General features: G+C 41.2%; 2 protein-coding genes across 2 annotated transcripts in view; one reads left to right on the top strand and one right to left on the bottom strand.

Moving 5' to 3' along the window:
* LOC127355313 (collagen alpha-1(XVII) chain) overlaps window positions 1-16,180 on the top strand; it is a 26,224-nt gene extending 10,044 nt beyond the window's left edge. Inside the window, exons 14-54 of the mRNA XM_051386067.1 lie at window positions 44-124; window positions 237-281; window positions 1,203-1,325; window positions 1,440-1,742; window positions 2,092-2,142; window positions 2,219-2,245; window positions 2,359-2,385; window positions 2,467-2,529; window positions 2,619-2,714; window positions 2,803-2,865; window positions 3,149-3,184; window positions 3,278-3,331; window positions 3,545-3,616; window positions 4,181-4,243; window positions 4,773-4,844; window positions 4,982-5,008; window positions 5,107-5,142; window positions 6,265-6,300; window positions 6,410-6,526; window positions 6,649-6,777; window positions 6,890-6,970; window positions 7,055-7,105; window positions 7,229-7,291; window positions 7,413-7,472; window positions 8,117-8,143; window positions 8,230-8,280; window positions 8,896-8,976; window positions 9,195-9,242; window positions 10,042-10,158; window positions 10,252-10,374; window positions 10,469-10,558; window positions 10,703-10,837; window positions 10,918-10,992; window positions 11,122-11,250; window positions 11,353-11,493; window positions 11,930-12,091; window positions 12,553-12,693; window positions 12,781-12,930; window positions 13,041-13,112; window positions 13,799-13,852; window positions 15,224-16,180. Coding sequence (XP_051242027.1) covers window positions 44-124; window positions 237-281; window positions 1,203-1,325; window positions 1,440-1,742; window positions 2,092-2,142; window positions 2,219-2,245; window positions 2,359-2,385; window positions 2,467-2,529; window positions 2,619-2,714; window positions 2,803-2,865; window positions 3,149-3,184; window positions 3,278-3,331; window positions 3,545-3,616; window positions 4,181-4,243; window positions 4,773-4,844; window positions 4,982-5,008; window positions 5,107-5,142; window positions 6,265-6,300; window positions 6,410-6,526; window positions 6,649-6,777; window positions 6,890-6,970; window positions 7,055-7,105; window positions 7,229-7,291; window positions 7,413-7,472; window positions 8,117-8,143; window positions 8,230-8,280; window positions 8,896-8,976; window positions 9,195-9,242; window positions 10,042-10,158; window positions 10,252-10,374; window positions 10,469-10,558; window positions 10,703-10,837; window positions 10,918-10,992; window positions 11,122-11,250; window positions 11,353-11,493; window positions 11,930-12,091; window positions 12,553-12,693; window positions 12,781-12,930; window positions 13,041-13,112; window positions 13,799-13,852; window positions 15,224-15,273 — 3,422 coding nt within the window. The 3' untranslated portion in view covers window positions 15,274-16,180. The remainder of the gene's footprint in view (window positions 1-43; window positions 125-236; window positions 282-1,202; window positions 1,326-1,439; window positions 1,743-2,091; window positions 2,143-2,218; window positions 2,246-2,358; window positions 2,386-2,466; window positions 2,530-2,618; window positions 2,715-2,802; window positions 2,866-3,148; window positions 3,185-3,277; window positions 3,332-3,544; window positions 3,617-4,180; window positions 4,244-4,772; window positions 4,845-4,981; window positions 5,009-5,106; window positions 5,143-6,264; window positions 6,301-6,409; window positions 6,527-6,648; window positions 6,778-6,889; window positions 6,971-7,054; window positions 7,106-7,228; window positions 7,292-7,412; window positions 7,473-8,116; window positions 8,144-8,229; window positions 8,281-8,895; window positions 8,977-9,194; window positions 9,243-10,041; window positions 10,159-10,251; window positions 10,375-10,468; window positions 10,559-10,702; window positions 10,838-10,917; window positions 10,993-11,121; window positions 11,251-11,352; window positions 11,494-11,929; window positions 12,092-12,552; window positions 12,694-12,780; window positions 12,931-13,040; window positions 13,113-13,798; window positions 13,853-15,223) is intronic.
* The window catches only part of slkb (STE20-like kinase b), a 20,578-nt gene continuing 13,003 nt past the window's right edge, over window positions 15,653-23,227 (bottom strand). Inside the window, exons 11-18 of the mRNA XM_051386099.1 lie at window positions 22,992-23,115; window positions 21,980-22,159; window positions 20,161-20,290; window positions 19,047-19,171; window positions 18,665-18,856; window positions 18,457-18,582; window positions 17,946-18,059; window positions 15,653-17,735 (exon numbers count right to left, since the gene is read on the bottom strand). Of these exons, the coding sequence (XP_051242059.1) occupies window positions 17,589-17,735; window positions 17,946-18,059; window positions 18,457-18,582; window positions 18,665-18,856; window positions 19,047-19,171; window positions 20,161-20,290; window positions 21,980-22,159; window positions 22,992-23,115 (1,138 nt within the window). The 3' untranslated portion in view covers window positions 15,653-17,588. The remainder of the gene's footprint in view (window positions 17,736-17,945; window positions 18,060-18,456; window positions 18,583-18,664; window positions 18,857-19,046; window positions 19,172-20,160; window positions 20,291-21,979; window positions 22,160-22,991; window positions 23,116-23,227) is intronic.

Genomic DNA, 23,227 nt, shown 5'->3' with positions numbered 1-23,227 from the left:
TTCTGTGTGTGATTAGTAAAGATGTACTTGTTGTGTCTTGTAGCAACCTACTCTGAGGACTCACTGAAGAGAGAGAAGCAGAAACTATCATCCAGCACCGTGGAGGAAGGAACAGATGCTAAATGTAGACTAATATACAACTTATTATCTTATTCGTTTTAAGATGCATCACTTACATTATATCTTCTTGTTCAGCTTGTAATTATTTCTATTTATTTGTTTAATTTTTTTTATAGCTGCAACCCTAAAAGTTGCCACAAAAGACAAAGCCACCTATGCTGGTACTGTATAGACCCAATTGTACTTTTCTACTACTTTTCTATTTTACTTTATTATTATCTGTTGTATATATGTATGTGTGTTACTGTCTGTCTGTGTGTGTGTGTGTGTGTGTGTGTGTGTGTGTGTGTGTGTGTGTGTGTGTGTGTGTGTGTGTTCACAGTCAAATACTGCCAAAACACCCAAGAAAAATTCACAATGGGATTGCTAAAATAGCTCTTTGAATACATGAACACTAAAAATGTTACTCAAGTAAATGTACAAAAACATTATTAGGACAATGTAGTGAAAAGTATCAAAAGTTTCAATACTGAAATTTGACTGTATATAATACATCTAATGATACAATACCACATACTGTTATATAGTATATAATTAGATTCTTATTACTCATGCAAGCAGCATTTGCCTCTTGTAGCTAGTTGAGGTGAAACTCTTTTATATTGGGCTGCAACAAATTATTATTTTTATTATGGATTAATCCAATGTTTATTTTCTTGATCAATCCATTTATTCTGAATTATTGTCACAATTAATCAAAAAATGTTCCAGTAATCAAAACGATCATATAACTGCAGTTTAGGACAAGGAGAAGCAACAAATTGCCACATCTGAGAAGCTGAAACCGTGAAATGTTTCTGGCTGTTCTGCATGAAAAATGATTTTTATAAAAAAAATTGCTGATTTTTACTTTTATTTTTTTTTTATAACTGACTAATCAACTCATTTTCCCAAATGGAAATACCCAATTAAAGTTCAGATACTACAAACTACAACAACTAGGCACAATAAGAGACTAGGGACAGACATATGTTGATGAATATAAACTTTATTATTAGACACTCAAACAGTCCAGTCTTATTGTCTGAGGAGAAAATATAAGAAAAAATTTGAACCTTTCTGTCAACTTTGTTGTTTCTCAGAGATCCGTGAAGATAAATCAGGCTTTGGCTTCTGTTCCTGCTGCAGCTGGTGGAAGTGGCTGCTGGGCCTCCTGCTCAGCCTGCTCCTCCTCCTCGGCCTGCTCTTTGGACTCATCGCTCTGGGTAAGACTGTAAAGCAAACCCAAACATGCTTTCTCTAGCAGCCTGTTATTAAGCTTTACAGGGGTCACTGAAGGTGACCTACACATGCCCATCATCTCCTCTCTGGCCTCACAGGTGAAGAAGTGAAACGCCTCAAAAACCGTGTTGAAGCTTTGGAAGCCATCACTGGCAGCGAGTCAGCCAGGTCCAGCCGGCTGTCGGCCTCCTCTGGCGTCAACATCATCGACCCACTGGATGCGTCGTACATTGACAGGAGTTCCTCTGGGCCCACCCTGACCCGCTCCGACAATGGGATCAACCTGGGGGCTGCTGGGCCAGGGGGAGGTGCAGGAAGCGGACCGGGACATGACAGCGCTGCCCTGCAGAGAGCCGTCCAGCAGCTGGTCAGGTCTGAACTCCGCTCGGATGCTGTGAGAGGTACATGAAAAAAACACACTAATAAATCAACTCATTAATAAGTCTGTATCGGTGAGAATGTGTCATTGTGTATCATGATATACAGGGGTTACGATTCAATATATTGCAATATATATTGCGATTTAACAAAAAAAAGAATAAAGGTTTTTTTATGCAACCACACCAGTGGGATCTGCATTTGTATTTAGCAGTTGAGGGTTTACATGCAAAAAATGATTGAGTGTTTTTAAGAATGAATACAATATCAAAACAAAATATTGGAATACAATATTTTTCTATATTTTGCTTACACTCCTACTCATCAACTCGTATTTGAAAGTGACTGATCCAAACTTTTTTATACTTTTAGAAACACTTGCATACTCACTGAAAGGGGAGAGAGGAGACCCAGGACCTAAAGGTATGTTTGCACAAATCATAAAATAATCTGGAAAATGTTGTTGATATCCTTCATAAGTCTGGCTGTTTCTTTACAGGTGATCCAGGGGCACTCGGACTAAAAGGTAAGGGATTGTCCTATGTGCATTCAATGAATTCATCAAACTTCAGCAGTGTGTGACATAAGGATCAAGCTCTTCAAACTGGAAACTAATGGCTATAAATTGGTCTTTTTCAGGTGATAGCGGCTTTCCTGGCCTACCAGGTAAGACTGAGAGCAAATGTGCTGAAGCTTTTTCCTTCCCATAAAGATGGCAAACTCACTCCCTGTTGCTTCTCCACTCAGGTCCTCCCGGACAGATGGGTCACCCAGGATTGGATGGACCAAGGGGACCAAAGGGCAGTGCAGGTAGAGTCAATTTAAGGTCATTATGTGAGGATGAGGAGACACAAGAAAAAAGAAAAACATGGGCTGAGTCTTTCCTCCTTTCTGAAAAGGTGAACATGGTCCAGACGGACCACCAGGCCAGAGGGGCCGGGAGGGACAGATGGGCCCCCGTGGAGAGACTGGACCCCCAGGTTTTGGAGAGAAAGGTAGGAAATGTCTCTGTCGCCCCATGTTGAATCATGGAAAGTTATTCGTTGAGGTGTTCAGCCTGACAATGAAACCCGGTTTTTACAGGATCTCAAGGTGAGCCAGGACGTCCCGGTCTTGCTGGTGCTCCTGGACCTGTGGGGCCAAAAGGTAAGGTCAAAGGTCATGATAGGTCAGATCAGATCACATTTAAAGGACCAAAGCAGTTTTACAAACCCCTTCAACTTTCAATCATTCATGAAAGTCTGACACATTAAAAAACATCCTTTTTAAATCAAGTCACAATCAGAATCAGTAATATATTATGGTATAGGCGATTTTTAGTAAAGGGGCTAAAAAAACGATATGGTCAAATCACTGTATTACATGAAGGGATATTATTAATAATGCCAATAGTCAACAGCCAGTATGTTTCCTTCCCTGTTTGATTTAGGTGCCAGTGGAGAGCAAGGTGCCTTGGGAAGCCCTGGTAAAGACTCCATTCCACACGATTTTCATGTTTTTGTCTGTTCTTTGGTCCTCATTGTCAGTCATGCATTAAATCTTTTTTATTTATCTGCAGGGGCTCCGGGTCTAAAGGGTTTCCCAGGTGATGCAGGAGCACCAGGAGCAAAAGGTACATTTCTGTCTTTTCTGTCTTCTAAAATTCTAAAATGTCGTCAGAGGAAATGACAGTGTGTGACAAAAAGACCGAATTCCATAGAAAGGCTATTGTGTTTTTCCAGAACATTGATTGATTAACTTCAGTTATAGAAGGAAGGATAGCTTTTATCACTTTAGACCAACTCTCTGGTCGCTCCATTGACACTTTTTATTGTTTTTAATACAGGTGATCGAGGAACACCGGGAGTGCCAGGAGCCAAAGGAGACCCGGGAGAGAGGGGACCACGTGGACCAGCAGGTGTGTCCCAGAATAGCTTTATATATCATTAACGATGCATCGTGTCAACAAAATATACAGTAAAAACTGGTTAGATGCTGACTGGCATGAAAACAGGGTATCAGTATTAAAGCAAGTCTATGTAACTTTTGAAAGGTTAATGAACACTTCCATTCTCTCACAAATAAAGAGCTAAATGCATAAACAGAAAAATGCAGGAGCGGGTGGCCTTCCATGGAGGCCGCCATGTTAAATTGCGATGTTTCTACAGTAGCCCAGAACAGACACACCAAACACCACCATAGTTTCTCCTATACGCTTGGAAGACGAACTGTATTCAGTTGACTCAATCCCACACACTGGTCATTTAAAGGCAAACATATTCAAAGCTCCTCAAATGGTGATCTCAAACACCAAACAATATCCTACAATTCTGTATTTCTGTTATTTTATTCTGTTAAATATATAATAAGAGTCAGGCTTACTAAGTTGCATTTAAAAAGTTGTTAATGTTGTTAATGTTAATAATAAAGCCTCATAACAAAAAACTTTTGATTTTGGTGGTTTCTGTTTTCACGATTAAAGGTGAACCAGGAACACCTGGACCACAAGGCCCTGCTGGACAAACGGGATCTAAGGGAATTGCAGGTGAGGAGTAGCTTAAGCACTGTAATAAAAGAAAATACGATATTTCATTAATAAGATGTCAAGGGTAAAAAGAGTAGGGAGGGATATAATGGGGACTGCATCATATCTCCAGTCAGTTTATTCTAATGGTTTCCTCAAAGAGTCACATGCTTGAATAACTACTGACATGATATTATTTGCTTAGATAGAAATGTGTGCTGTGACCGTGCTTTGTGAATACTATAAGACGGGTGGATTTGTTGGTAATAAGCCAGTGACATCAAATTATTTGGCGAAGAAAGCTACGCAGAGATAAAAAGTACAGAAGAACTTTCAGTGTATGAGCAGATAGGGGTTTAATGATGCTACCACACTGTCAGATCATGTGTCTGTTCGGGCAGAAATTGGTTGGAGCTGCAGGGATCACACATCTCAGTTATAAAACAACAGTTATGACATTTTTTTGCAGCTGCCGCCAAAGCAAGAGCACAAAAGCTGTATCAGTTGTTGTTTCTGTAAAGACTGTTCAGTCTCTCTGTATAAATTGCAGGTGACAGCGGTTCGATCGGACTTCCTGGTGTGAGAGGACCACCTGGACATCAGGGAGATGTTGGTCCCCCAGGTACCACAACACTGTCTAATTAACGGCAGCATTCATAATCAACTGTGATGTAATCAACTGTGTTTATCAGCCTGAGGAATTTCCCGTAGCTTATTTTTAATTGACAACAATTACTCACCAAGATTTCTTTCCCCCAGGCATCCCTGGGCTTCAAGGACCCCCAGGTATGAGAGCATGTACCAAAATCCAAAAACGTATTTTACTCTCCTTACAAATTAAATTAGGTATATTTTAATGTTCATTCTCTGGTCCATTACCACAGGAGTTGCTGGAAACCCAGGACAGCCTGGTGTTAAAGGTAATGCCTAATCAAAAGTTTCCACATCTGCTGCAGAGGTACTGGTCACAAAAATAAAAAAGGGCCAATAAAAAGAAATGAATGCGTCTGGACACTCCATTCCCACTCAGTTTACTGTCTTAGTTTTGGGTAAAACTCATCTCAGGGTATGAGATGTACCAAATGCACACAAAACATATCGATTCCCACAAGAAGAGGAGGAGTCATTAACTAGTTTAGCACACAGGAGTTGATAAGCTTTTGCTTTTACTGGGATTCAACTGCTTTGGTTATATGAGGGGGCTGTGTGAGACAAAATTTAGACATACACATAGTGCTGGGTAATATGACCAAAAATGTGTATCACAGCACTTTTTGAGATCTTGTTGGTTTCTGGGAAAATACTGTATTAATGTTTTGGGTGTTTTTTTGCATGACAGGGCCTTATATAGGGTTATTCTGCTATACATACGCATAGTACATAGAACATCAAAACATTGCAGGGTCATCATGTATATACTGAAGGCTTTGATTCAGGTCAGCTAACAAGCTCACTATAAAAAGTCAAACAGATTTTGCATGTTAGCGCACTGACATTTGCTAATTAGCACTGAACACAAAGTACAGCTGGGGCTGATGGTTTTCAGGTGTTTGGTCATAAATGAAATCATTGGACAAATATTATTAATTAATAATTAATAATATATAATTAATTAATTAATATTATTGAACCCTGTAGGGAAATTCATTCTCTGCTTATGGCCCGTCCTAAGTACCAGGAGCAGTGGGCAGGCACTGTGCGGCGCCCAGGGACCAACTCCAGATCTGAGCCAGTACCTTGGTCAATGCGCTAGATGAAAAGTTAGGGAATCAAAATTCCATGAGAATCCATCTAAAAGTATTGAGATAGGATTAAAGTGGCCAACACTTGAGCCACCACTATCTTGCATACACACTTATGTGTATGTGAGAGCTACATCAGAATAACTAGCATTAATGCTAGTTTCATAAGATTGTAGATTTGCAAGATTGTAATCTTTACTATTACTCTGTTATGATTTGAAATGCTGAAGGCCAATGTAACGATTAATAGGTCTCTAATGTAAAGTTGGATTAATAATCTACCATAACATTGTCTTTCAGGTGAACCAGGGTTACCTGGTAAAGTCATCGCTCCAAGTAAGAGCCGCTGCTGTTGTTGCACTGTGCATTCGTTTTTTAATGTGGTATAGGAAAATACTGTGTCTTGTAAAGTGTAACTGGTATTCGTCTTTAATTTTGATTCCAGTTGGCTCCGATACTGTGGCCATCCCCGGACCACCAGGGCCTGCTGGGGCTCCAGGTCCTGCTGGAACCCCCGGTCTGTCTGGTCCCATTGGCCCTGCTGGTGTCCCAGGACAACCTGGTAAATTCAAACTTTTGACCCATGTTAAGCATCTGGGATAGATCAACTGTTAGATGGATGTTAGGATTGTTAATACATATTGAACAGATTTTCTGTGATGGAAAATTTACACAATTATTTAGGTCCTAGGGGAGTACAAGGAGAGACAGGAGAAAAAGGAGAAAAGGGGGAGAAGGGAGAGCAAGGAAAACCCGGCGAGCCTGGTATCAGCGCCACAAGTTCAGGATCTGTCAGTGCTACCCAAACAGACAGTGAGTACCACTCTGTTTCTTTAATTCAGTACCTTGGTGCCATCTGGTGGTAGTATCAAGAAATACAGTGTATAAGACACAACGCTATCCTCTGCGTTATTATTTCTAACAGAACTTTCCTCAGCGGCTGGACAACCTGGCCCACCTGGACCTCCAGGGCCTCCTGGAGAACCTGGTCTTCAAGGTCCTCCTGGTATGTCAAAAGCTATCTGTAAGATATCATGGGTATTAACAAACAGTTGACGATTATTCAAATGCTGCTGTCACTCTTGTTTAGGTGAGACTAAACAGGGTCCCCCAGGACGCAGAGGTCCTCCTGGACAGCCAGGTAAACAAGTATCTTGCATTACAGACAGAGAGATAGATCATCAGCATACAGCATGATTTAAGCAATGTAAAAATAAAAAGTGATAATTTTCTCTCTCATTTCACTGTGTTGCTGTCCTTACAGGTGTTAGTTTACCTGGACCTCCAGGAGAGAAAGGAGAACCCGGCAGCTTTGTGCCTAACTCAGGTTGGTGAAAGAAATCTAATTTCAGATGTACTGTAAGTCTTTAGACAGCTGGACACTTCATATTTAACCTCTACCATCTTCACTTGCCACATTTGATGTATCCTTCCCTTTTTTGTCTTAGAAACCTTTTTTGCTGGACCACCAGGACCTCCAGGACCCCCAGGCCCGCAGGGTCCAGGAGGTAGGTTTGACAAATCAGATGCTCCTTTAGACACTGTGATCCTTTCTTAAAAAGTAGTTCATAGGACTGTAGAGTGCTGTCCTAAAAGTCCTAAAACTTCAACTTAACTAAAACACCTTTGGTTCCCACGCCTCAAAATCAACACATTTTTGAATGGGTTTTTGGTTACGTGCCTGAAATAATGTCTTTGGTTAACTCAAGCTTAAGGGATTTTCATGTTTTGTTCTATATTGTTGCTACTCTAAGTCAAACAAGTTGGAAGTTTAGTGGTTGTGACGCTGAAGTCCTGCTACAATGGTGTAGTTTGTTTACAGCTTAAGGTTAGATTTTAACTTATGACGATTAAATTTACGCTCCAAAAATCCTAAAAGTGGTGTTCATTTGTGAAGATTATCTTGCTGAACAAAACAAGGCATTATGAACCTTTGTTCGCCACAGAGCTTATTTTCTGCAATAATCTAAAATCCAGGTGAAAAGTCCCACTGGAACCAGGACAATCTTAACTTCTGGGTTGGCCTACAAAAATCATCCCTGCAGAATATTTCTGAAACTGAGGCAGGTCAACATAAGACTTGGGATACTTCTTTAAAAAGATTTGGTTCTTGTTCACAGAAGATTTCTTTTATCTCATTCATTGTCCTCAGGTGGCCAAGGGATACAAGGGTACCAAGGTGAGAAAATTGCAAACTACGGCATCTATTGCAGTGTTTAGAAACTACAGACTTTTAAAGGCATAATGTAATGACGATTGTTTCAGGTGAACCAGGTCAACCAGGTCTTCCAGGGAGTCCAGGGGAACCAGGTGTTGGTATGTGAAAAACTTTGAGATAAGGTGGCTGTGGCTCAGAGGCAGAGCGGGTCTTTCCTTAATCGGAAGGTTGTGGGTTCGATCCCCGGCTCCTGGTGCCACATGTCGAAGTATCCTGGAGCAAGATACTGAACCCCAAATTGCTCCCAATGCCATGCATCGGTGTATGAATGAGTTAGATTCTGTTCGATGGACTTTGCCATCACTGAGTAAATGTGTGTGAAAGGGTGAATGTGGCACGTAGACTAAAAGTGCTCTAAGACTAGAAAGGCGCTATACAAGTACAGGTCCATTTACCATAAGATGGATTTTAAAAAAGAATATTTGTGGGACTGCTATGTAGAAAATGAGTTTAGGTTTTAGAGTAAATACATACCAGCTTTCCAGTTTCCCTGCCGTTCACATAAACCTTTGGGGACATTGTTACTTTTTTAACTGTCATAGAGGCTTGTTGAAAAGAAAATGACCAGATTAACACTTTGCTAAGATAGTTAAAAAAACATTTGGATCTTGTGGCTTTCAGCAGCAGGTGGATTTATTTTGAGATATTTCAAGGGTCCATAATGAACCTCCATGCTCTTTTACCAGATAATAAATCAGTGTTATGATTTTCAGGTTTCCCAGGTCAGCCTGGATCTATTGGAACTATTGGCCCTCAGGGTCCACCAGGCCCAGAGGGGCCACAAGGACCTAAAGGTAAACTCAGTCAAATGTTTCGAGTGACCTTCTTCAAATCCTCTCTTACAGACTTGTTACACTGTCCTGTGCTTTTGCCCATGTGTTATCATACAGGATTTAACCATAGCGATTGGTTACCCATACTTTCTGTTCCCCCTTTCCCTGTGTTGCTTTTATTCAGTCAAGTCAACAAACACTGGAGTTTGTCCCTCATACTGTTTATATGTTCCTTGCAGGTGACCCAGGAGCCCCTGGTGCACCAGGACACCCTGGAGCATCCGTTGGTAAGACCATCCTGAATATCATATCAAATCATATCATATCATATATATGTATCTTTAATCATAATCACCAATGCTGTTATTACAGTTGCACAGCAACTATAGCCCCAATTTATACAGTCTGCTCAAGGCAGGAAGTTGGGTATGAACAGAAAATGAAAAATTGTTGTCCTGCCTTTAAGCCAACAGCGGAGGAATTAAAAGAGCGGAATCGACTTCTGTGTAAAATGCAGGCACTGTTGTGTTACATGTCACAGCTCTTTTGCTGTTCCAGACCAGAATGCACGATTGCAGGATCTCTGTTTATAGTTGACAAATACGTGAATTCTTTTTATGAATTCATTAAGACATTTTTGACCACTAGGGGTAGCTCTCAGTAAAAGCTGGAAAGTTGATTCTCATTGAGACTAGCAGTACCTCACTACACCCTGCTATCCCTGTCAAATGACAAAGGGTTAGGGAGAGTTAATCTTAAGTGAAACTCTTAAGGATGAAGACTACAAGTTTGAAAAAGACAAAAATCTGGAACCTTTCTTGTAGAAAACTTTACATTTAAAAAAAAAGTGACCATTGCAGATTAAAGTAAAGTACAGTACTTCATTGGTTTCACCACTCAGCAAAGCTCATTGCTGCTTGGTCGAATGGTATTGCTAATAATTCGAAAGTAATAATAGCAGTTATTATTATAGTCATAGTATTAATAATAGTCTTCTAAAATATCGTTCAAATTGCTATTTTACAAAAAAAAAATGTTTCGACATTTACACAAGATTTCATTAAATAATTTGTGTTATCATACCAGGTGGCTCATACAGTCCCGGCCCCCCAGGCCCACCTGGTCCACCTGGTGCACCTGGAAGAGGTGGAAGTGGGTCTGGATCAATTGATGTGGGCCAGTACATGGCAGAATACCTTCAGAGTAAGCTATGTGTTTATTTACTTTGGTTTATGTTACACTGCAATTGAATGAAACACAGAGCTAAGTTTGAGACAAAATTGTCTTGACATGCAGGTGGTACCTGGCAGCAGTACCTGGCTGGACCTCCTGGGCCTCCCGGTCCTCCAGGGGCTCCAGGGAACACAGGAGACGGGTTGGTCGACGATGTGGCCAACCGAGTTATGGCCTACATCCAAAGTATGACCAATTACATAATAATGTTACAGCTGTTATTACACAGGGTGTCTGTATGTGAGAAAACCACTTGTAAGTTTTACCTTTCAACGTTCAGGTAGAGGATATGATGGGACTCCTGGCCCTCCTGGTCCTCCAGGTCCACCTGGCTCCATCTCTTTCAACGACATCATCAGCATATTACAACGTAAGTTTCATTTGAGGGAGTATCCTGACAGATTACATAATGCACACTGCTACTACCTCTGTGTTTCCAGTTGTAACAAAGCTTTCCTCACATCACATAGCACGTGAGACTATCTCTCAAAGTGTGTCAATTATTTCTGTCCAGGAGACGACGTGAGGAGATACCTTTCTGCAGGTTCCGGTCCTCCCGGTCCGCCAGGACCTCCTGGAGATCCAGGTCACGGCAGCTACAGCTTCAACACCCAGGAGGTGGCTGAACGTGTCCTCAGCCTCATGAATGGTGAGTGTTACAGGAGGACCTATAGGCTACCTATTGAGAGAACTTGATTGTGGTTGACTGTGGATCCTGTCTGTCATCAGATAGAGGAGTGGCAGGTGTCCCTGGACCCCCAGGACCTCCTGGCCCTCCTGGTATTCCTGGAAACTTGTTATCAGGTAAGAAACACAACAGAGAGACAGCCTCCCAGTAAAACCAGGATTTTGAGCTTGTCGTGTTCATTCTGAAGTCATTAGATCAAGTAGCATTCTCAAGTCACCAGATGTTCACTTTCATTATCCAACTAGGTGGGTACCAAGGACATGTGGGCCCTCAGGGACCTCCTGGTCCCCCAGGTATCCCTGGTCCACAAGGTCCAGCTGGCCCACCAGGATTTGCGAACTACATCAGTTCAGACATTCATGACTATCTGCAAAGTGAGTCAAAACATTTACTTCACCACTTAATGAGGAATTTATCTGAGAAAACATACTTAACATTTAATCTGCCTCCACATCTGTTCTATTGTCTTCCCAAAGGTGTTGCCTTCAGAGGCCCACCGGGCCCCCCTGGACCCCCTGGACCCGAGGGCCCCCCTGGTCAAATACGCGGACTGGTTTCATATGCTGAGCATGCCAACAGAGACACGCTTAAAGCAGAACAACAAGAATACGTCAGGAGTGAGTTTAAAGGAATATTCACCAGTTTAAACCTGTGGAAAGCTTTAAAGCTAAAGTGTGAAGTCCTGGTCCTTGACTTGTTTGAGGGCATGCGTAAGGTTTAAAGGTGCAGTGTGTAGGATTTAGTGGCATATAGTATGTAGTTGCCAATTGCATCACATTTGCCTCACCCTCCTGTTCCAAGAATGTAGGAGAAACTACAATAGCATTTAAACATGCGAAAACATAGCTGTGAATATCACATTCCATTTCTGCTAATAGATAGATAGAATACTAGTTGGACATGCACAAGGCTTGCTGTTAAAAACCCTTCATTCAATGGCACATTCTTGACATAGACCTTCACAGAAATGTCACTTCAACAATCTGTCTGTATTATAGTCAACTAAGAAGTCATTGGTTCCTTTTAACTCATCTTATGTTTTATTGACTCCAGGTGACAGTTCAAGAGGAGCTATGTTTGGACATCCTGGTCCACCAGGCCCTCCTGGACCTCCAGGACACAAGGGAGAGCCAGGAGTGCCCAGCACCAGAGACTGGAGCCTGGATACTAGAGACTACTCCAGTATGGCTGTCAAAGTAACTGATTACATCAAATGTAGGTGATCTAGTTTTTTCATAAACAAGACATGACAAATTTTCTCACTCTGTGAACTGTGCTGAATTTACATGGCCTTACCTTACTGTCCTCCATATGAATGCAGAATCTGTAGGTACAGGATTTTGGCATTGGGAGCATTCTGGTTTTTTGTTTGTACTCCAAAAAGTACTGACTTATCACATATGAGCAGGCTTTGGTTGCACGCAGGTAAACAGTTCATGTGGAGAGAAAAATTTTATCTGGGCTCTGAAAATGCATTTTCGGACAATTTTCTGACAACGATTTAGCTTTTTATTTTCTTTTCCAAATATTCATCTGCATTCATTTGCAGATTGAGAGCTGCTGAAACAACAATAGCGAATAGGTTCAAGATTCTACTCTGCTGGTTGACTTCAGAGCTGAGTGAGAAAAGCCTTGACTTCTTTGGGTTACATCACAGAGTTTTCTCTCATTTGCAGCCCACGGTGTGCTGCATGACATTGTGAAGGAATACAACAGTCGTATGTTCCAAGGACCTCCAGGACCGCCCGGCCCTCCGGGTCCCGCTGGATGGTTTGGTTCCCATGGAAACACCACAGATCTGTTAGAATACATCAGATGTAAGCAATTTGTACTATGCTGTTACAATAAAGCACAACTGATAGAAGTGCTGGTTGACACTAATCCTCCACTCTGGTATTTCCCAGCTCATGGTCTGTTGCGTGACATTGAACGGAACCACAATGAACGTGCCGCCCAAGGACCGCCGGGACCACCTGGCCCTGCGGGTCCCCCCGGATACAGCCGATTGTTTGGTTCCGATGCAAGCGCCACTGATTTAGTAGAATACATCAAAAGTAAAGAAGCATTTACCAGTTAAAATGTCACATTCAACATTTGCCCAGTAATGAAAAAGCTAAAGGGTGTGAGGAAAGCATGATGATGAAATGAATTTATCCTCTGACAGCACATGGAGCCATTATGGGACCACCTGGGAGGCCAGGACAGAAAGGGGACATAGGATTCCCAGGGCCAAAAGGTAAGAGAGGTACATCAAAAAAGAAAAAGAAAGGGAAAAGTGCTGTTTGGAACTAGAATTGTAAAGCAGTCTCAGAACTACTTTGCTACTGGTTGTAAGGCTTCAGACTTTATTGCGACATAAAACCTTTAACCACCCTTCACCCGACAAAGGAAACCACAGCATTTTTCTCACTTAAAGGTCCAGTGTGTAACATTCAGGAGGATCTGTGGGCAGAAATGGAATAGAATATTTATAGATACCTTTTAATTAGTGTATAATAAGAATTGTTGTGTTACTGTTTCTGTTACCTTAGAATGAGCTGTCTTTATCTGCAGAAGGAGCGGGTCCTCTTTTATGGACCCGCCATGTTGAACCACCATGTTTCTACAGTAGCCCAGAACAGACAAACCAAACACTGGCTAGTTTCTCTTACATGCGTGGAACGGGAGGGTGAATCGAGGGTGTTGTAAACTGCAACTACACCAGTAGATGCCACTAAATCCTACACACTGGACCTTTACATCAGACCATAGCGTTTCACTTTGAAAAGTGAAATGTAAGCCACAGAATTTTTAAATATGTTTTTCAGTAGCATCTTATATTATAAAATCTATGATAACTGTAAATATATAATCACATTTGGCATGTTGTTGTCAATGTATATTTTGTTCAATCTCAAAGCTCTCTACTCTGTGTGGACACAGGTGAACGAGGCTTCCCTGGGCCTGAAGGACGCAGAGGACAAAAAGGTGACAGAGGTCAGTAGCTGTCATTTCACATTAGGAGCTGGGCCCCATTCTTCGTACATGGATTCCTGATTTAGATTGATTTCATTGTTGACAACTTGACAAAAGCCTGGATTTTTCAGTTTTTCTAAACCTGCTTCAAGTTTAGCTGGATTTGCTGTCAGCGACTCTCAAACTGACAAAATGTACTTTACTTTTCAAGGTGAACCCCATGAATGAACTCATTTTCACAAAAATGTTGATATAATAAGTTTTAGATTGGAACAAATACAGTAAAAAAGATCTTTTCGTCTAATTATCACAATTTAATTTTCACAATGAAACATAACATACCTATAGGATACACAATAAAACAAAGCATGTACAGTAAAAATGCAGCAATTTAAATTTAGTTTGGGATAAAAAATAAAAATTATGGCAGGTATAGAGTAGAAAATATTAGATAAGTTCACAATTTTTCATGTTTATCTTAAAAAAACAATAAGGTGCTCATATAATCATGTAATCATTCCTCCTGCTCATACTGGCCATTAAGAGATCCCTTCATGGTGAGCTGAGCCAAGTGATGGAGGAAAAAAATCCACATTCCTTGTACAGTGAAAAAATATATTAGTTAGTTAGTTAACTAAATTGAGTTAGCTGAACCCGATCCACTGCAGGAAACACAAAGAAAAACACAAAGCAACACAAAGAGGGAATTTAGCAATAAAAACACTGTAACTTTGGAAGATATTCACTTTATTTGTCTAACTCGATTATGATTAAAGCCTGATTCATTCTTACTACAAATAGACTGAATCAGACTGCTGAAACCTCATTAACTCCAGATAAACATTTGAAAACAGTTTTACATCATGACTGCAGTTTTTATCACATACATTGACAGAATGTATGGAAGGGATCTTTTATTGGCCAGCATGGGTGATTACAGCAGGCAGAACCTGTTTCAATGTTACTGACTATTGTTTTAAGACAGACTTGAAAAACCTATCCTATCCTGGTCCCTTCAACAGTGTATTAAGGCCACTGTAGGAAAAAAGAATGGAGCTGGGGGAGCTTTGCGAGAAAATCCTTTAGAAATTGAGATAAGATTAAAGTTACACATTTACAAGAACAACAAGGAAGTTCCTTATTACTAAGTCTAATTGCAAAGTTACTCATGTTGGCTTTTTTTCACAACCAACACTTCTTTGAGATAGAGAGACTAACAAACCAGTCGAATGTGTCTGAAGAACAAAGGTAGCTGATACGATATGAAGGAAGGGGCCCTGCTCCAGAGATGTGCTATTCATTCTGAATGTTTGATTTAATGTGATAGAACAAGCAGGAAACCAGTGCAGGTTACATCATCAGCAACATTTGAATCAAACTGTTGTTTTTCAGGAGAACACACACTGATGACTAAAAGAAGAAGGAGGGACGTTGGCGTTTAAGGGTCAAGTTACTGAATATAAGGAGTCTGTACTGGAGTTCTCTGGTGTGTATAAAGGGGATAAATGTAGTGAAACAGACAGTGGATGCTTTTTACCAATGTATGAGTTTTTATAGATGATTTGTGATTGTATTTTTATATCTTCTGGGCCGAGTTGTGATGTACAGTTTTGGATGTATTATGGGCCGTCATGCAGAGGGGGTGAAATCTTTTATTTTGGGGGACTGAACCGAGTGTTGACTTTCACTTTGTCATACTGGTGGGCATTTTCTAACTCATTTTTAAAAAAAATATGTGTATGTTTTTATTTCATAGCTTTTTAGTTTTTAGTTAATTACAGCTGTATGCCCAGATGGAATGACATGAAAACATAACTACAGTACAGAGCAAAATGTTTATTTACAGCAAAATGAAAATCTACATTACACAGGCAGTCTAAAAACTATACATTTATCTTTAAAAAAGAAAGCACAATGATTTTGATATGGATTTTTTCATTCAACATTCAGAATTTAATGAATTTACTCATTGTTTAGTAGAATCTAACTGAGACAGAACAAAGGTTGACAGGTTTTGTAATTCTATTTTTGTATGCTGCAAACATCCAATGAGTGAGTAAGCTTCACCACACAGGCTGCAGAGTGCTACACTTCCAAATAAATAGCTACTGAGAAAGCTTTGTAAAAAGGTGCACAGCACTCCTTCATTGCATTTATCGTACATTAACAGCTCAGTTATTAAAATACCTTTGACTAACCGTAACCCCTCAACAGCCAATCATAAAGAAAATGAGATGATAAAATGAACCAATCACAAGTCAAGATGGCCTAAACCAGTCAGGTCCATTTTCTGTTTGTTTTTACTACTGCATCAATACATCAACCTAAATAAAAAAACACCAACTAAGAGCTTGTGTTCTGTTTTTGTTTCTTTGAATACAGATGCAATAATTCTGAACCTGTTACTGTGCTTCAGTCAGAGAACATTAAGTTGGCATGAAACCTGGAGTTTGACCCAAACCTTTAAAGGCGGTCATATTAGGTACACAGAATATCCTTACAGCTTTTCTGAAGTATTAAGGCTATTAGCTAGCATGACAATGAGAACAGTATTATCATTTCAATAAAAGGAAGAAAAGCCATGCAGGCCTACCCAAGATACACCTGGTAGCAAAATACCTTATGAGGAGGCATAGGAAGAAAACCAAAGCAAATACAAAGGAGGCAGCATCATCATCATCATCATCATCTTTGACTGCAGGTTAGGTGAGTTTTGTTTCAACTAGCTGAACTAAGAGCTGTTTGTAGTTTGAATTGGACATCATTGAAACATTGCATTCTTTATTCATCCCTGAATACTATAGATACAGAACTCTAGCATGACAATAATAAAGTGGTGTTACCTAAAACAACACAAACCAGACCAACAAACAGGTACATAATGCTTGTGTCTGCCACCACAGTGGTTTCCTTAGTGTCCCATTAACAGTGATCCTTTGTCTCGGCTTGTAAACACCATCTCCACACCTCCTCTACTGTCCACAAACAAACAAGTGTCCACCTCTGCTGCTCGTTGCTAAATCGTAATCTCAAGCATTGTGCTCGAGACAGGAAGGCAACCTGAAGAAAAACCCGGAAGGAATCATTTCTGCTGGAAAACGTTCCTAAAGCTTGCTTTGAGATCATGAATGAGACTGATTATTTTAACTCATAACACATCACAATCCTAACACATGTGATTGAATCAAAAATATACTGCATCATTCCTTCAACAAGAGTGATATGAAAAATGGGTCTCCTTTGTCAGAAATACATTCTATTTCATCATCAGTTCTAAATGAGAGGGTTGCTATTTATATTTAACCATATTAAAATCATCAACATTATGTTAAAAATGCTAACCTTTCTTTAGTGCAAAAGTCTAAATGAGAGAAGAATTGAGCAGCAAATAATTATCAGAAATTTCTTGGATTTAAAAGCCTCAAACATCAAATTCTACAGGCACTGGATTCTTTATAAAAAACAATTCAATCACAAACAGAAGGTTGGACAGAGAGCTACTTCTTACAGTGGTTCTGAGGTTTTGACCGGCACCTTGAATCTGAAAATATCTCCTTCCAAATGACTATAATAGTGGGAGAAAATGAGGGTCCTGGAGAGCTGAGCTGCAGACTGAGGGACAAAGTCAACAAACAGAAATGCCCTCCAACAGTTTTCCGAGAATAAAGGCAAGGCAGCACAGGCTTTACTGTCTGTGTGTGTGTGTGTGTGTGTGTGTGTGTGTGTGTGTGTCTATGCATGTGTACGTTGGCTTCTTCTAGAAACCGGTGGAGTGGACGCTGGGGATCGGGTAGAACTTGGAGATGCGGCTCTGGGTGGAGGGGTTAAGGCACTCTGACTCTCCGCTCATCTTGAAGAACACTTCCTGTTCCTGCAGCTTCCTGGCAAACTCGTCCTCCAGGGCCTGTAGGACAGGAGCCAAATCACTCACATCTATTACACTGTGAGGGACCAGAAACAATATGTGGCTAATATTGTTTTGGTTGTCAGTTTTTTATTATTCATAATACAAAAATGAAAAGTCTAAATCTTGGGACATTTGAAAAGTACAGGAGTCATCATCATCATCATCATCATCATCATCCTCATCATCCCAGTGTAACAGACACTGTACCTTCTTCCTGGGTCGGAGTTTCTCCCTCCACTCCTTCAGCTCCAGGCTGTGCTCCTCGTCTAATTCCTTCAGCTTCTGTGTCTCATGTTCGATCAGCAGGTGGCACTTTTCATTCTGACACACACACACACACACACACACACACACACACACACAGACACACACACAGACACACACACACACACACACACAGACACACACACAAAACACACACACACACACACACACACACACACACACACACACACACACAGACACACAGACACACAGACACACACAAGTTAGTATATTCAAGAGAGGGTTTTTACATGCTACTGTTGCTAAGGTAGCCCTTTTTAGCTGTAATGGTAAAGTAAAACAAGACTGCATTTAAAGAGTGGATAATAATTGTCCATTAAAATGCTGTTAACATTTTCATTTAAAGACAAATATACAAACAGTGTGGTAACAATAATGTGTATCTGATGTTTTTCCTGTTCATTTCCACATTAAAGTCCTGCTGGCTCTCTACCTGCAGCTGCTGAAGCTCTCGGATGTTGGCGTCACACTGCAGCTGCAGGTCTCTCATCTGGTTTTCATGTTTCTGATGCTGATGGAGCCTCTCGTTCTTCTGTCTCTTCTCTTCCTGGGCAGCAAACTGGAAAACAGAGACACGATAAGTCTTCACATGACAAAGAAAAGGTTTATTTAATCGTATTACATTCCATATTGCTAGTCACCTGTTTGACCTTCTCCCTCTCTTGCTCGGGGCTGATGACGGCTCCGGTGATGCGGAGGCTCTTCTTGAACATGGCCATGCGGGTCTTGGCCTCGCTGCGCTGAATCTTGGGCAGTCTGGCTCTCTCCTGCGTCTGCTTGTTCTTCATCTCCTCGATCAGACGCTGGTTGTAGCGCTGCATCTGCTCCATCTCCTGTACAGGGCACACAGCAGCAGACACAGAGCATGGAGGGAGCTTCCAGAGCAACTGTTCCAAACTTAATGCTGGAACATTTAGAAATACATTTCTCGAGCCTATTGTTTCACAAACTAAACAATGGAGGTTAATCCTGAAGATTTAAGCACTACAATAAGGCTGAGTTCACCCCTCATCCAGCCAGTACCTTCTCGTGTCTCTTGAGCAGCTGGTGTCTCTGCATGAAGTACTGGTCTTTGAGCTGCTGTTTGAACAGCTGGTGTTTCTCCTGCAGATGGCGCTCTTCCAGCTCCCACATGGCAGCCTCCCGTGCTGTTTGCAGACACACAAGTGAACAAAAGACAAATGATTACACAGAAGAAGCATTCACAGGCTTATTGGAGGGGAATATCTCCTCAGCATTATGTCTCATACTAGGCGGTGTGCAGTGGAGAGAAACAAGACGGAGCAGAAGACACACAACAGTTGTGGGCCGAAGTTACCTCATTAGAAGCAAAAGGCTGAATGTTTGAGATACTGTGTCTGTGTGTGTGTCTGTGCGTCAACCAACATCAACTTTACTAATGAGGTTTCAGCTTTGAACTATCTTACAGTTTCTATCCCCAGTGAAAGCCATTTACAAGCTCCTAAAGCACAGTTACAACCTCCCGTGACTTGGTTCAGTGAGCATTTCTGAGAAGTGTTGTTTGTGCAGTTCCTGGCACATAAAGCGTAGGATTAAGTCCCGGGCTAACTGCTAACAGGCTGCTGTTCACTGCAGTCCAGTTGGAGGGGCTGCAGTCGGTGTTAGGAGGAATGTGGTCTGACAGAATTCAGGCTGCCTCTAAAGGGAACTTGTTTACTGCTGATCTGAGTTGCTACATATGGGATGTTTGATGCTGTGACACTAAACACATCAAGATGTGACTGAGAAAAAAACAGGCTTGCTGCCAGCCAGACAGGATTTGTGAATAATGTTTGCATTAACACGCTTGGAGTAAGAATCTAGTGGGGTTTACTGTCATCAAAAGTCATTGGAGTATGATATTATGTCTTTTTAGCTCTGTTTTGGTCTCGACTAACTTTTCAGAAAATATCCACGTCTTTAGTTAAATGCTACACTATGCTCTCTAGCTGCTCGCCAACTCTGTCTGCCGTTTGGTGCCAGGCAGGTGACGTGTAGTGGGCATTTTTCGCATTTGAAACCTGTGCAAATGGCAATTAGGGAGCAAATGTATTCATATAAGGCTTACTGTATTTATTAATTAATAATTTATATAACCCTAACCCTATTTACATTTTTTTAACGGTTCAATTTTTACCTCGGAGAAGCTGCTGCTTGTGGTTGAGGCAGTCTCTCTCGATAGTGGCGAGCTCGTGTTTGTGTTGCTGGATAATCTTCTTCAGAGCGCTGTCCAGATCCTGCTGCTGCTTCTGCAGAAACTCTTGTTCCTGGTCGTAAGGATAACGGAAGGAGATTAGAAATGACATGAGGAAAACCAGGGCCAGGTGTTAAACTGCAGCACACAAAGAATGAAAGAAAGGCGCAATCAAAAGAATCACAGAACCCCTGACCTTTTTCACACCAGCTATTCTGACATGAAATAGTAGGGTAAACACACGTGTTACTAATGACACTAATTAAGGTTCTGTTCCATTTAGTGTAGCAGAGCCTTTCCAGTGAGCCAATATATACAACATCACCCTGACTCTGTTTAATCCTGATTAGTATCATTGGTAACACCTGTATTTGCCCTACTCTTTAATGACAAAATGGCTGCTAAGAAAAATTCAATTAAAGTAAACTCTTAGAGGAGACGATGCTTTCTGTCTGTCTCTGTAGCAGTGCCTCACTAACTAGGCTAACAGAAACCTTTATCAATACATTCAGCAGGATGGGTGTTACGAGGCCAGCGGAGTGCGTGTGAGCGTTTGAGTGTGTTTCCTGACCTACAGGCTTTGTGCAAAGTTCACTTCAGGCTAAGCCCGGCTTGAGCTGATGAACCAGACGGTCACAACTGGCAGTAAAGACTGTTTCACCTGCTTGTCATTCTCATTAATCCAGCCTACCTGGCTCACCTAGCACACAGAAAACTTTTTACACGCTCTTGTAGTGCTCAAGTGTTCAAGCTTTCTATTATTCCATGTCTCTGAATGTCTACAAATTACCCTAAAGATTTAGATCAAAACAGAACAATAAGAACAACTTATAAAACTTTTTCAATGCCAAGTACTGAACCTGAAGTACTGTCCACTTCCTAGTACTGTTTTAGAGGCCCTTTTGCATGTACTGATGTATCGAAAAAGAGTGTAGTCTCAAGAGTAATGAGTCATGCTTGAAGAAACACAAGAAAGAGGCCAGATTGAGGGGTTTCACTTACATCCTGTATGGGACCGTTGCACAGGGTGCACGAGGACAACTGAAAGGACTGAATCATAACATGGGCCACTCCCTGTGGATCACAGTAGATTACCCTCCTACACATTGCACTAAACACTGCACACACACACACACACACACATTGTGAACCTGTGGTGGGCACTGCAAACTCAGGTAGGTGGAGAATTTGGAAAAGAGAAGTTATAAAAACGGGATCTAACAGCACAATAAATAATATGTTGGATATTTGTGCACGCCACCCTCACACAGTCTGAAGTCTGTTCCAATAAAAGACACACAGACGAGAGCTAAGAGCAACAGGTAGTGTGTGTCAAAGTTCAGATTTCACAGCAAACCAAGCCCTCATTACCTCCTCTTGCGGGGCTTGGATAATATCCTCTTTAATACGTTTCATGATAGTGTGTGTCACGTGCTTTGGAGAAAGTCCCACCTCCTGATTGCCCTGTGTCAGGGCAGCCATGAGCAATAGATGGAAATAAAAAGAGACACCAGCTCTGGATAGATTAGTACTATGTGAGAAAATAAATGAGAAGTGGCAGCGCAGACCGATTTAGCCTGTTGCAGCTAAACAGTGGTTATGTAAACGCTTATTAGACAGATCAGAGACTAGTGTGTGTGTGTGTGTGTCTCTAAGTATCAAAACAACCTACTATAAATAGCGACTTTATAAGCTATCCCACCCTCTTAAGGGAATACATGTGGCCAAGGGAAATGAAAAGTGATGTGGTCCACATGCTCACCTCTTTCTTGCGGTTTTTCAGCATGTTCTGGTACTTGGAGAGTTCTTTGTCCTGCTCGGCTTTGATGCGTTTGGCCTCGTCCCGGAGCCGGTTGGTGTGCTCTTGCTCCAGCCTCTCGATCGTCTGCTTCTGCTGCCGCTCCAGGTTCTCCACCTCCTGGTCGTATTGACGCTTCTTACTCTGTAGGACACAGAGGGGTCACATCACATTAGTGAAATGAATTGTTGTGAAAAAAGAAGCAATTCTGTTTGAAAAATCTTGGAGGAGTCTTAAGAAGCTGCCAATGTGAAAGATGTTTGGTAGATGCCAAATATCCAAAGCCTAAGCATGAATCATTGTTCCAGCCTGAAAGATAAAACCAAAAATACACAACTTTCTCATAACACAATCAATATTTAAGAAGCAGACAACATGGGATTCATACAAAATTGAGAGGCCATTAACTGTATGCATCACTTTTCAAAGGAATGAGGCAGCCAGCAGAGTTTAAAAAAAGGCCTAATAGGCACTGCACGAATTTCTGATCAAAACAAGCACAATAATAAACACTGCAAATTATTTAATGTAATGCAATATATGGAAAACAGTAACATGAGCCAGACTACATCAGTTAAGATAAACTAACAGGGATAAACAGAAACAGCCAATAACAACTTTATGCCTCCACACAGTAACATACACATTCACACACCAATGCACAGCATCAGGAGCAATTTGGGGTTCAGTATCTTGCTCAAGGACACTTCGACATGTGGCAGGAGGAGCCGGGGATCAAAAAAATCACAGTTACGTTTTTCTTCTCCAGTTCAATTTAGGTCATTAGCCAGTTCTGAAGACTTCAAGTGAGTCTTCATTTTAAAGCAAATGGACGTCAGTTGTCAGGCTAAAACCACATGCTTTCATGCATATCAGTCTATTCAGGTGCAAGGCAGTCAGAAATAGCATAGACAGCCCGTAAATCACAGATTATAAGGCATAATTAGCACTCAGCTGCGACACTTGAGTGACTCACTGTGGTCTCCTGCTCAAAGCGCCGGTAGATCTGTTCTTTTTGCTGTTGCAGCTTGTTGCTGAGCTGCTGTTGGGACCTCTGCTCCTCCTTCTGCAGGAGACGCAGCTCCCTCAGCTCCTGGCGTCTGCAGAGGTGGAGGAAGGTGGTGGGAGAGAACAAAAGAAAAATTATGTAAATCTTTTTTTTTTTTTTTTTCAGTTTAAAGCAGGTGACAGTGGTGAACACACAAACTCTAA

Source organism: Dicentrarchus labrax, unplaced genomic scaffold, assembly GCF_905237075.1.
Source record: "Dicentrarchus labrax unplaced genomic scaffold, dlabrax2021, whole genome shotgun sequence".
NCBI lineage: Eukaryota > Metazoa > Chordata > Actinopteri > Moronidae > Dicentrarchus > Dicentrarchus labrax.
The sequence above is the reverse complement of the archived record's forward strand: the minus strand, read 5'-3'. Positions and strand labels throughout refer to the sequence as shown.